Genomic DNA, 14,177 nt, shown 5'->3' with positions numbered 1-14,177 from the left:
ATCAAACTTTAAATTCCTTTTTATTGCCATTGTGCAGAGGAGTCCAGAGAGGCTGATTTTTTTCAAGGTGATATGCTAAAATAGGATAGCTAGAAGCATGAGAGCTTTTAGTTAGGTGCATGAGAGACCCCTTTCCTCTAGATGAGCAAATAGTCTGGATGCCAGGCCATTGGGCTACTAGGAGGTGATATGTGTGAATGCATCTTTTCCAGGGCTATGTCCATAGAATTGACAATTATTCCTACTTGACATTCCTACCATGGCCACTCAAACGACTTCCACCTCCTGTAACCCTCTGGTCCGTAGCCAGTCCTCTCTCTTCCCTTCTATACTCTAAGTATCTGCTGACCACGGCGGTAAACTGTCAACACGGGTAGGAAGACGGAGGCAGCACAGTGTGGTGGAGACACCCTCAGCCCAGAGTCAGGACACCCAAGTTCCCACCCTGGTTCCACACTAACAAACAGGGCACACCCAGCTGGTATTTACCCCGGGGGCCTCACTTCTTTCCTGACGGTCCCTGCACCATCTACGTCACAGCTTGTTGTAAGGAATGAATGACAGCCTGAACAGTGAAGTCCATTGTAGCTCCAACACGGGGGCTGTGGGGGTTACCAGGCAGCTTTTAGAAGCAGATGCTACCACTGCCCTATGCCCCCCACCGCTTCATTTCTTCTACTTCCCCCCACAATTCCCTCTCTCCTTTTCCTTTCTCAGACACACACAGAGTGTCAAAAGGATAATTTTCTGTTCCCTCCCAGCCAGAACTACCAGACAAATAAATACTCATCTCATTGACTGAGCCTTCTCTGCGTTCAGTGGCTATTTATTGCATACCTACTATGTGCCAGGCACTTAGCTGGGTGATAAGGATACAGAGTGATGGAGACAGATATGACCCCATGCATACAGCACTCACAGTCAGCAAATCTTTTCTGTAAATGGCTAGATGATAAATATTGTAGGCTTTATGAGTCATGCAGCCTCTGCCACACCCTGATGTTACAGCGTGGAAGAGGCCATCCATAACATGTAAATGAATGGTGCGGCTATGTTCCAATAAAACTTTATTTACAGAAACAGATCACAGGCTGGATTTGGCCTGTAGGCTGTCATGTGCCTACCCCTGGTCTAGAGCAAAGCTATCTGTGATGATAAAAAATGTTCTATCTGTGCATTGTTCCATATGGTAGCTACTAGCCATGTGTTGCTATTGAATATCTGAAGAATGGCTAGTACAGGGAGGCCACTAAATTTTGTATTTAATTTTAACTAATTTAAATGTATGGTAGCCACATGTGACTGGTGACAAGAGTATTGAACAGTTCAAGCCTAGAAGTTCATGAGGAAGTGGAGGGGTTGGCAGGATACATACAAGTGAGCCCGCATTTAGAGAACTGTCCCTCCCCCTTTGGAGTAATTCCCCCAATCTCTGTGCAAATTAATTCAACTATGCCTTGTTTTATGTTGTGTGTTTGTATGTTTTTTTTCTCTGTCTTTCCAGTAAATGAATGGCTCCTCAAGTAGGGAATGAGACCAAGAAGAATTCCGTCTCAGTGAAATGAATGCTACAACTGTGAATTGACATAACCTAGAATGTCCCCTTCTTTCTTCTCTTTCCTTCCCCTTCTCAAGCCTCATTCACTCTTTGGATTGGCCCTTTCTTCATGAAAAGATCTGAAAAATCATGGCAGAGGATGCACACACATGCACACACAAACGTAGCTACATACATACACACACACTCACACAGCCTCCAAGATGGGAAGTCAAGTTTTCAGAAATTAAAGGCTCATTCATAAAAGGTCTTAGAAGAAAAATAACCAGTTAACCTGATTACAATTTTGATACTGTTTTCCTGAACTAATAAATCTACCCAATAAGACTTTCAGCCTTTGTACATACAAAAATTCTTCCAAAAGAGAGGGGAGAAAACACAGCTTCGGCAGCATCAAGCAGACTTGCTTCTTTGCATCAAGGAATCTCAGCTAGAGTCCTAGGATGCTTTAAGGGTGCTGGCGGCAGGTGAACCAGGACGAAGTTGGCCAAGAACACTGATTTCTAGATTATCATTCTTCTGTTTACTCAACAATTTAAAAAGAAAAAAAAAGGACCGACATTGAAGAGATACACATTGTATATATATATCACCGCAGACTATAAAGAAATTGAATTATTTCCCCTTTGTCACATATCTCTAGTAGGATTTGCCAAGATCAGAATTGATCCATTTGCTGTTTCTTGTTTTCCAAAGGTCATACATTGTGTTTGGTTATTGTTAACAGCTCAATAAATGTGTTTAAACAGGTTAATTTTATTTTTCTGGCTTTGATCTGTTCTCCTTCCTTACAGGCTAAGCCCTGGGTCCATGCAACTGCATTCTTTGATTTCACTCGTTCCTTCATCTTCATGTTCTGTTCATTTGCAGCCAATTTCTACTGAGTTTGTGGCAATCAGGAATGCATTTGCTAAGCAAGTCTAACTTTAATTCCACTCCATGGCTCGATCATTCATACGAGGTGAGCTTCAGCCTGAGACAGCAGGCGCCAGAGTCCTTGCGTTTTAAAACTGCCATCCCTCCCATGTGATGCTCCCTTGAAGGAATGCACTTTGCCTTGTAAATTCCTGGGAAAGGGGTGTCTTTTCTCTCCAGGTGCAGCTGGATCTCACAAAGTACAAACGAATGCCTTTCTTTTCTTGTTTATAATGGTCACTCACTGTGTTTGGTTACTGTCAAGAAATCAATAAATGTGTTTAACAAGTTACCCAGTACTCACGTCTGAGTTTATTGACGAGACGGACGCTCCCTGCTGAAGCCTCTGAGACCTGCTGCGTCCACAAGCAATCTCACCGTGGCCGGCGGGGCAGCCAGAGCCACGGGACCAGCCCATCCTGTCATTCCCAGAGCCAGGTAATTAATACCCTGTGGAGAAAACATATAGGCTTAGCTGCTGGAAGGGAAGACATGGATGTTTGTTCAGTGGCTGAATTAAAAATAACTTTCATCTCTCCTTCTTATCACAAGAGGGAAAGCACCAGCATGGAAGGTCTGTGCAAATGGGAACACTCACAAACACAGGAACTTCAGCCAAGTAACTTTGGTGATAGAAAAACAAAATAAAATAAACAGCCAGATAGTTCATATCTGAAATAATACACTGAGTTGGATGTTTTTTACTTTTTGCACCAATGTTAGATGATGGCCTTAGCCATGGTGACATACGTGCCTATTACTGAGAAATCATATTTTTCCAGAAAACCAAATCTGTTTGCAAAGATTTAGGGTGGGCAGGTGGCAGTCTTTCCTTGTGTGGCTTGCTGCTTCCTCTCTGAGTCAGAATCTTCCTCTGCCTGGCAGCCATATAAGACAATGGCTGGAAAACACTGATGGGAAATCAAACAGACCTCAATTACTCTGCCACTTGCCTGCTTGCTGTGTGATCCTAGGCAAGTTGCTTAACTTCTCTGATCTATATTTGGGATACGAATAACTGCCTACATTACTTGTGAGGCCTAAATGCTTGTAGATGCTTAAAGAGGCTTGCACAAGACCTACAATGAATGTTCTATGAATCGTGTCTACAGAGCATATGTATGGCCTGTCAGAGGTTATCTGGACCATACCAAACCTCGCTCTACAGGGAGAGGTTAGCACCCACACAACAGGGGAATCAAATTAATATCCAGTGAGAACGATAGGGTACAGCAGACAGCACGCAGATAAATGCCTTAGGTGAGTCCAGGCATAGAGGAATACTCTGGGGAGGACGGAAGGCAGGCAGAGGGCTGGGTTTCTGGGCTCTGTTCTTTTACCAGCATCCTCTGTGACCTGGGACAGTATTCTTATCTAGAAATGACTTGGACATGACCTCCTATGGCCTCTTCACTCTGTCATTCCCTGATTCTGTCTGTCCGTCAGTTCTCAGTCCAGGGAGAACAGAGGATAACTCAGGCTCTACCCCTGGGGTCCCTGGGAATAGGCAGAAATTCACTCTGGCTAAACAGAACTTGACATGGGGTGAACCAGCCCATCTCCCCCCTCCTAGGCCAATCCCAAATGACCCTTCTCCCCATTCACCAGATTTCCCAAACTATTACATGGAAATAAGGCACTTTGCCCTCAAATCACATGGAAGCAAAAAAGATTGGATAGAGATGTGTACTGTTCTAAACAGGAAGTTCTAAAAGCACCGCAAAGGGCCTGCGAACCGGACAATCATGGTCCGATTCCCAGTCAGGGCACATGCCTGGGTTGCAGGCCGGTTCCCTGCAGGCCAGTTCCCAGCAGGGGACACACGAAAGGCAACCATACATTGATGTTTCTCCTCCTCTCTCCTTCCCTTCCCCTCTAAAGATAAATAAAAATAAAAAATCTTAAAAAAATAATAAATAAAAGCACCCCAAAGACCCTGGGAGTTGGTGAGGCCATCAAGGAAGAAAAACACATTCATACATTTAAAGTTCATGGTGCTCAGGAGGGACAGGATGCAGTGTCACGAGGCTCTGTGGTTGTGCAGGAGGCTGGTTTTGCCTGTGTAGTCACAGGCTCGCATGGGCATCCGTCCCTTTCCCTGGGAAGGATAATTAGATGGCGCAGGAGCATACACACCGATCCTCAGTTCCCTCCTCAGCACAGTGGGGGAGGGGAGTAACTGCACGCAGAAGAAAGTTCTAAGCAAATTGCATGAGAAAAAGAAGACAGTGTGTGGAGATGCACAGCCCCCCTCCCGAAGACACACTCTGTGGTTTCCAAGACAATTTAGGGCCTTGTTCCCACTTCCCTTGGTGGTGGTTCGGTTTCCAAGGCAACATTAGGATAACCACAACTCACTGCACTAAATGTGTCTGGAATGTGAGAGTAGCGTGGCATTTGGGCAGCAGAGGACACTCAGGCACAGCCCACCGCTCCCGGTGTGCCCTTACCCCGCTGGACTCCGGGGTACTCGTAGTTCATGAGAATATCCCAGTTCCTTTTCTGGAAAGCCAGCAGGCAGAATCTGCAGGAGCAGAAACTCACCTTAACATCATTCACTGACTAGCTCGATTTAATACAAGGATAGATCTGCCAAGATACCAGCGGAGGAAATGCACTAATAAAGTCCACCGTGGGTTGCACATTCCCTCCGGGTCAAACCCTGTGCTAAGCAGCTCACAAATGTCATCTCCTTTCACCCACACAGTGACCCAGGAGGTAATCACCTTTGTTGTCCCATGTTCCAAATAAAGGAACTGGACTTAAGATTGGGCGACAGGCTTGGGAATCACATAGCTCCTAAGCAGTAATGCCAGACCGAGCTCTTTTTAGCCAGCGGTTGTCGAAGTGTGGCCCTGATTATCAGCATCGTGGGGAAGTGGGTAGAAATGCAACTGGGTGCACTGCAGACCTGCACGACTCTCCCAGGGTGGAGCCCAGCCACCTGTGCATCAGCCAGTTCCCCAGGACATTCTGAGGTACGTTCAGGTGTGAGAACCACTATCGATCAAATGCTTGTGCCTGTTCAAGGTTCCCAGCCTTAGCCCAGTGCCCAGGCTGTGCTGCATACCACTGAAGTCAGGATGATGTCAGGGTAGCGACCCATGGATGTGGACAATGGCGTGAGTGAGGATGGACTGTGGGAGTGGAGGGCGGGCTGTGTGGACGGGGGTCAAGGGGGAAAATGGTGACAACTGTAATAGCATATACAATAAAATACTAACAAAAAGAAGAACGTTGGGGTGGCAGCCAAGTGTCAGTGTTTTTATAAAGGTCCCAGGTGATTCCTATATGCAGCAACGTTGGGAACCGCATCCTCTACTGATGGACCACCGAGGAGGGCTCACCTGTATGATGGGTTCATGGGAGGCACGGGGCCAGCGTTATCCAACAGGTCTCACCTTTTCAGATCACATCCCAGTCTCTGTATGTAGTAACTATTTGGGGTAGTCTCAGAATGTCCCCCAGCTGCTTTCTCCTTCCCCAGCTCTTCAATTAACGGGTCCAGAGTGGGAATACCAAATCTTGCTTTTTTAAATAAAAGAAGCATTCGTATTTGAAATGATGACTTGGCACCAAGCTTCCAAAACCCACCCCGAGTCATCATTCCTAATTACTTAGATTATAACATTGCCAAGACTTCAGATCACTATGAACAAAGGAAAAAAGCTATGCGTTAGAAGACCAGAAGTTCAGAAAGATAAGCTTGGTTCACAATTAAGTTATAGGCAAATTACAGTTCTGTCAGTTCTAAGTTCATGGTGTCTCTCCCACTCGGTGCTCCCTCCCCAGACCCAGCAGCCGTGTGACAAGCCCTCATGCCCACCCTCATCATCTCAGGCCGGCACTATAGCAATATCCATCCCTCATAAGTGAGAGACCCCAAGAGCACAAAAATACCCAACCTCTGCTCTCAGATAAGAGCACTTTGACCCCATTCTTAAAGTGGTTGGGGAAATTTTAAGCTGGACAGGAGAGGGGGTGGAGATCCGAGACATTCCCAGGGAAGACTCCAAAATGCAAAGCTGAGTACATCACCCAAAGGGGCAGCACTCCAATCGTCTCGGCAGAGAGACTCCAGGAGCAGTGCAGGACAACAGCCTCTGTACCACACCTGGAATGGAGATCAGGAAGCAGGACCCAGGGACATTTCCTGAGCTGCTCTTCATAGGGTGTCTGCGGCCTTGGCCACAGGCCAGGGTGGGGAAGAAGAGATGGAGAGTCATGTTGTGGAAACCAAGACGTTCCCAACCCATTCCCATCCCAGCTTTAGTATCAGTGAACCGAAACCTCCAACTGGAGAACATGTCCCAACACTCACTCAGACTTCCAATGGTCGCCAGTTGTTTTCAGGTTAAAGGTTCAAATTTCTTAGCAAAGCAGGCAAAGACTTCCTTACTGGATTCTCAACAGAGGTCTGCTCGCTATGCCTCAGCCTCCCAGCCTCGGTCCACATCACTTCCCAGCTCTTCCCTGTTTTTCCCCTCACCTGTGGGAAAACAGCACACCTTTGCAGAAACCCAGTTCAGGTGCCACCCCAGGTGTCCCTGCTCTCCCCAGGGACTATTATCCTTCCTTTCCCTGAGCTCCCACCACATATTGACTTTTATCTCTGATTAACATTTGCTTCATCCGGGTCTATATTTGAAATACAGATATAGAAATAGATGTGTTATATGCACAGAACTGTATTCATTTCTATATTTTCCTGCCTGTGCACACCAGTTCCCTGAAGACGGAGATTATCTCTGCGTTTATCTGTGTATCTCCCCCTCCTATGCACAGAAAGAAATCGTATCAGAGAGTTGATGAGTACCTTCTGTGTACCAAGTATATATCAGGCACAGTCCCGTGTTCTTTTATGAATTTTTACATACCCTTTTTATTATTTGATGTTCATAGCAGTTCTGCCAAGTAGTTCTTGGCTTAATTTAATAACGAAGTTAATCGGAGAGGTGAATACGCTTACCCAAGATCAGACGGTTGTGGGACATCAGCCAGAAAGGTACAGGAAAGGCTAACACAGGAAAAGCCTCAGGTGAATGTGCTCTTACCTACTGCTAGAATGAAACGGTTCCTCCCACCGAGACCGTGGCCATTTAGCCCTATTCTTTAGAGTGGACACCAGGTATAGATGGCTGTCCCCAATCCCAGGCTAATTAAATCGGAGTCCCTGACTATATGTCTAGGCTATCAGTAGATTTTTTAAGCCATAGGTTATTCTACTCTACCATCAGCGATGAGAATCATTTCCAGAATTTGCTGCCTGTGGGAATCATCCAGGAGGAGCTTGTAAAGGTTCTGAGTACAGGCAGTGCTGAACGTTCCCAGGTGAATCTGATGTCTGCCAAAGCGGAGACTCGCTGTTCTAGCCCAAGATATTTGCCATGTGGTCTCAATTACGTAGAGGCTACCTTATAGGCTCCCTGCCCCTGGAAGAGATACCCACATCAAATGGTAGCATAGAGAGTCAATGAGAGAAAAGAAGGATAGCTTTTGGAGCCCAGAAGGCTGGGTTCTGACTTGTGCTCATAGGATTTCAGAGTTGACAAGAATACTCAAACCTCACGCCCAGTCAGCCTCTGCACCTCAGGGCCCACACTCACTGGAAAATCAGGGTAATGAGTGGTTCACTTCAGGCAAGATTTAAGAGGATGAAACTAGAGCCACACTGTCACAGTGCCCTCGTGGTGCACAGAGCTCAGGACACCTGAGTGAGCGGCAGTCTTGTCCCTGTCACCATAAGATAAGATGTCTGCCTCCTGAACTTAAGGTGCCTTAAGTTCAGGCTTTTAGTCATTTCTTTTCTCATATTCTTGAAGGTGTGAAAACAAAACCAGAGATGAGGTGAGAAAAGTTTTGGGTTTGAAAGTGTTCAACGAGTGTGAGGGTACACTAACAGAATGGATGCAAATGCTTCTGCTACACTGAAGGATGTGGACATTGATTCAGCAGCCATTGTGCGTGTGAGGGCCTACTGTGTGCCTGGCACAAACCCTGCCCTCAAAGACCTAGTATATGGGAAAATGGGGCCCAGGGAATTTGGGGATACATCTCCCTAATGCAAACAGGTTTTAAAAAAGAAGACTTAGGCTACATCTTAAACACTTGTGAGAGTCAGGGGTGGTAAGCTAGAAGAGAAAGACCACCTAGACAATCATTGGAGGGAGAAATTGATTCCAGAGAGGCTTCTGGGAGAGAAAGGTTCCTAGAAGAAGTGGCATCTGAGCTGACAAAGGACAAAGTTGTGGGCAGGCGAATAGGGAAGGAGCCAGCCTTCCAGAGAAAAAAACAGCCAGAGGAAACGGGGTACTGGGTGGGCCCCCAAATCCATGAAGTGGTCACTGTGGCTAGAATGAGAAAGAGCCCCAGGGCCACCTGTTGATGTCAAATCTTACCTGCTAGAGGTTTAATGGGTCTCTTCAGGGCTGGCACCATACTTGCCACAAGCCACTTACTTCATTAGCTGGACACTAAAGTCTCAAAAGGAACTACAAGGCCGGCTCTAGGCCGAGAATGGTGGGGAAAACTGAAGGATATCTCGTAGTTCCTGCCCTCAAGAAGCTTATAACCTAGCTGGGGAAAACAATGAATGAACATGGTCTTGTGCCATTTGTGTGACTTTGGAATATTCTACACTCAGAAGACTATTTTTGAAACTGCCAGACAGGTAAGTTGGCCATGTACAGTTGTACAGTCTGCACACCGCAGGAAAGTGCCCTCCTGAGGGGGTGGTTGGGGACATCTTTTTGCAAGCCATCAACCCAAAGGGAATGAACGCCTTCCTGCAATTCACACAAAGGCAATGCTTTTGCTAGCTGAGGCCCAAAGATGGCACCTTTAAGGATGATAGAGATTCAAAAATGAAGTGCCACATCCTGGTTGAAAAGCTCAGTGGGGAGCTTTAGAGAAGGAAGAAGGGTTTGAGTTAAGCCTGCCAGTTGGCAGGATTGGAAGGTGTGAGGCAGGATGGTATTCCAGATAAGCAGATCAGCTGGAGCGAGAGCATCCTGGCAGGTGCTATCCACATGATGAGGCTTCATACAGATCAAATGAAAATGGGGGAAGGAAAAATCAGCTGCGTTTGGTAGCAGGAGGCCAGAGTGGGTTGGCAATGTACAAAGGAAAGAAAGTGCTCTGGGTCTGGGTAGTGTGGTCAAATCTGAGCTCTGCTACTTACTTACTCACTGGTGACACTTGTGCCTGTAAGATTCCTCATCCATAAAAAATAAACAGAGAAAATCCCCTTTGCAAGAAAATTCACATAAATAAAATGGACAGAAAGTGAATCTACTCCATAAGTTGCAAAGGAGTTGTCTTCATGTTAATAGGTAATAAGGAGCCTTTGTAAGTCTTAAGCAGGAATATGACAAGAAAGGGAAAAAAATATGAGTTGACTGGTAGCTTTGAGCAAGGGCACCTCCCCTGGAGAGAAGATAGTCATGTGGGATCTATGAGTATGGCTGGGCCACACACCCAGGGTGTCCTTGGAGCAGAGGAAGAGGCAACTTCAGGTTTATTGGTCAGGCAGAAATAAGCCCAAAGCCTAGCTCCTCTAAAACATCTTCCTGTTTAAGAGACATGGATCCTCTAGGGTTCCAAAGCTCCTGATGTTAAAGGGAGAGCTTGATGTTAAAGGTACCTCAGCCACCTTGCTCAGGAGGAAATGCCAGCCATTGGCTGCTCCAGGAAACAGATGAGAAATCTTAAAACAAGCAGGATGAAAAGGAGGTTCCAGACAGGAAGTGCTGGAGGGAGAGGGTGACAGTGATTGCTGATGTCCTTTAAGCACAGTGCATGTGCCTTACAGGTACCAACCCATTTCATCATCACCTTCCTCCTATGTGGTAGAAACTTGTGGTAGAAACTGATGTTATAGGCACCATTTTACAGAAGGGAAAACAGAGGTGCAGAGAGGTCAAGGCCCTTGCTCAACATCGCTCAACTAGTAAGCAGCAGAGAAGAGCGCTGGCACCAGAGCCTCATGCCCTGCCTGCCTGTCATGGCGTCTTGCACAAACCACCCAGTAAGAAACATTTAGCAGAGATGAATTAAAATAAGTAACTGGTGTATGCCCAAAAGAATTGAAAACAGACTCCAACATGAACACACATGTTCATAGCAGCACTGTTCCAATAGCCAAAAGGTGGATGCTGGACTTCTGGCCAAGATGGAGGCAAAGGTAGACATACTGTGCCTCCTTGCACAACCAAAATAAGGGCAACAAAAATTTAGAAACAAAATAATAACCAGAACTAACAGAAAATTGAACTGTATGGAAGCCAGATGACCAAGGAGCTGAAATAGACACATTCATCCATACTGGTAGGCAGGGTGGAATTGGGCAGTGGAGCAGAGAGGGGTTACGGCACAAGAAACAGTGACACTGGGCACAAGAGATGGCAGTGGGCGGGCCCTGGGCGTTCAGGCAGTGGCTGGCAGACCCATCGAGGAGGTGATTGTGAAGTGAGGCACTGTGCGCAAGGCGGCTGGCTGACCAGGCGGCGGTCCCACATTCACGTGCAGATAACTGGGGAGTGAGACAGACTGTGCAACCCAGTACCCCAGGGACAGGAAATAAAGCCTCAAAATACCTGTGGGCGCTGAGGTGCTGGGAGAGACTTCCAGCCTCACAGGAGAGTTCGTCGGCGAGACCCACAGGGTCCTAGAATGTACACAAGCCCACCCACTCCGGAACCAGCACCAGAAAGGCCCAGTTTGCTTGGGGGAAGTGGCAGAGGGGACTGAGATCTGACAGAGAGGAACAAGCGCCATTGTTCCCTCTCAGACCCCACCCCCACATACAGTGTCACAACACTGCAACTCGATTGCCCTACCCTGTGAACACCTAAGGTCCTGCCCTTCAGTATGTAACAGGAGGGACAAGACAAAAAAAAAATGGCTGAAATGGAAGAACAGATCAAAGCTCCAGGAATAATATAACTAAGCTACCAAGAGATAGCCAACCTATCAGATGCACAGTTCAAAGCCCTGGTGATCAGGATACTCACCGAATTGGTTGAATTTGGTCACAAATTAGATGAAAAAATGAAGGCTATGCTAAGTGAAATAAAGGAAAATATACAGGGAACCAATAGTGATGGGAAGGAAACTGGGACTCAAATCAATGGTGTGGACCAGAAGGAAGAAAGAAACAACCAAACAGAAAAAAAATGAAGAAACAAAAATTTAAACAAATGAGGAGAGGCTTAGAAACCTCCAGGACATCTTTAAACGTTCCACCATCCAAATTATAGGGGTCCCAGAAAGGGAAGAGGAACAGCAACAAGTGGAAAACTTATTTGAACAAATAATAAAGGAGAATTTCCCCAATCTAGCAAAGGAAATAGACTTCCAGGAAGTCCAGGAAGCTCAGAGAGTCCCAAAGAAGGTGGACCCAAGGAGGAACACACCAAGGCACATCATAACTACATTACCCAAGATTAAAATGAAGAAGAGAATTCTAGAAGCAGCAAGAGATAAGGGGATGGTCACCTACAAAGGAGTTCCCATCAGACTGTCAGCTGATTTCTCAAAAGAGACCTTCCAGGCAAGAAGGGGCTGGAAAGAAGTATTCCAAGTCATGAAATGCAAGAACCTACATCCAAGATTGCTCTATCCAGCAAAGCTTTCATTTAGAATGGAAGGGCAGATAAAGTGCTTCTCAGATAAGGTCAAGTTAAAGGAGTTCATCATCACCAAGCCCTTGTTATATGAAATGTTAAAAGGGACTTATCTAAGAAAAAAAAGATAAAAACATGTATAGCAAAATGACAGCAAACTCACAGTTATTAACAACCACACCTAAAACGAAAGCAAACTAAGCAAACAACTAGAACAGAAACAGAACCACAGAAATGGAGTTCACATGGAGGGATAGCAACAGGGGAGTGGGAGGAGGAGAAGGGGGGAGAAGGTACAGGGACTAAGTAGCATAGATGGTAGGGGGAGGGCAAGCCTAGTATGGGAAATGCACAAACTAAACAACTTAAGACACATGGACATGAACTAAAGAGGGGAATTTGGGTGCGAGAGGGTGTGCAGGGTGGAGGGGAATGAAGGTAGGGAAATGGGACAACTGTAATAGCATAATCAATAAAATGTATTTTTAAAAAGTTTTTAAAAAGGTAGATACTGTTCAACTGCTCATCAATGCATAAATGGATAAACAAAATGTGGTATATCCATACAATGGAATGACGGAATATTGTGCATTCATAAAAAGGAATGCAGCACTGATACATGCTACCATGTGGAGGAACTTCAAAATCATTATACTAAATAAAAGAGCCTAGACATAAAAAGGTACATAGTGTATGATTTCATTTATAGGAAATGTCTGGAATAAGTAAATCCATAGATACAAAACACAGATAGGGAATGACACAGAACATGGAGCTGGGGGACGGGAAATAGGAAGCAACTGCTTAACAGGTATAGGGTTTTCTTTAGGGGTAATCAAAGGGTTTTGGAACTAGATAAGGGTGGTATTTGTACAACATTGTGGATGTGCTAAATGCCATTGAACTGTTCACTTTAAAATGGTTAACTTTGTGTTATGTGAATTTTACTTAAATTTGAAAATAATATTAAGTAACCAAAGCTCAGAATAGGCAAAGCTAGGGATGGAGGCATCTGCTTGAGTGGAGAGGAAGTTATAGAGAGGTCTAGAATAGATAACTAGCCTCTGACTCATACACATGGCTGGTGGTAAAACATGGTGGACAGCAATGTCTTCTAGTTGTCGAATACTTCCCATGTGCCAGACATTGTGCTAAGCACTTTACTGACATTATTTTATCCAGTCCTCCCACAGTCTTTTGTGATAAAAACATGTATTGTCCCCAAGCACAGCGAGCCAAAAAGGCTCAGAATGTTCAAGCAACTTGCCCCATAGCTTACTTTAAGTAAGCGGTGGAGCCAGGATTCAAACCCAGGTTCCTCAGACAATTCAACACTAGACCTTATTAGACTTCATCCACTGGCTCTGAAGCTTCAGAATCCCTCTGCACACCAGACGTCTGGAGAGATCCCTAGACATCCAGAGATACTCACCCCAACCAGGCTGTCCCATCCTTCAGATGGTGGGAAAGTAACCTCACCAACAAAGAAATGATCTTATTATCTCACCAGCAGAGTATCCTAGAGCTCCGTGACTGAGAGCAGTTTGAACTAGGAATGGGCAACTCAGCTGTGCCATTTCCAATTTTCATTCCCAATCAGATATGGACAGAAGTCACCGGGGCCCAGAACAATTGCTTTGTTTCTAGTGAGTTCAAAAACAAACTGTCAAACCACTGAAGTCATGGTGTACACTCTTGCTACAGAATTATTCAGAAGAGGGGTTTGTGTAACAAAGATGTAAACCAATTATAGTGAGAAACCTGGCGTCAGAGAGAACTGACTCCTTCCTGCAGTGTCCAAAAGCATGGAAATAACTAAGGATTTTTCAGCAAGCTGAAGCTGGGAGTGAAAAAGGGATAATAAATCTTTTCAAGAGGAAACTGGCCACTAACAAGGAGAATATGGAAATGGCCTGATTCTAAGAAATCAGACAGCTTAACCTTCACTCAGGTGGGAACAGTCCAGGCTTCCCAGAAAATCCAGCACTGGGGAGAATCGGTGGTACTAGGAAAGGTAGAAGGATAGTAGAAGCCAATGAAAAAAAGGAGAAATCTAATCTGCTGACTGTGGGCACTGGAGG

At 45.6% G+C, this 14,177-nt stretch overlaps 1 protein-coding gene across 2 annotated transcripts in view; it reads left to right on the top strand.

Annotated features, from left to right (window-relative positions):
• CA10 (carbonic anhydrase 10) overlaps positions 1–2,700 on the top strand; it is a 449,583-nt gene extending 446,883 nt beyond the window's left edge. The window contains exon 9 of one of the 2 annotated variants that reach the window (XM_053673299.1): positions 2,429–2,700. In XM_053673299.1, coding sequence (XP_053529274.1) covers positions 2,429–2,442 — 14 coding nt within the window. In that variant the 3' untranslated portion in view covers positions 2,443–2,700. Of the gene's footprint in view, positions 1–1,504 lie in introns of both variants that reach the window. The other variant, XM_037129593.2, reaches the window with a different exon arrangement.
• The last annotated feature ends 11,477 nt before the right edge of the window (positions 2,701–14,177 follow it).

This window comes from Artibeus jamaicensis, unplaced genomic scaffold (genome assembly GCF_021234435.1).
Source record: "Artibeus jamaicensis isolate MK-2021 breed Jamaican fruit bat unplaced genomic scaffold, CSHL_Jam_final contig_1998, whole genome shotgun sequence".
Taxonomy (NCBI): Eukaryota; Metazoa; Chordata; class Mammalia; order Chiroptera; family Phyllostomidae; genus Artibeus; species Artibeus jamaicensis.
The sequence above is the reverse complement of the archived record's forward strand: the minus strand, read 5'-3'. Positions and strand labels throughout refer to the sequence as shown.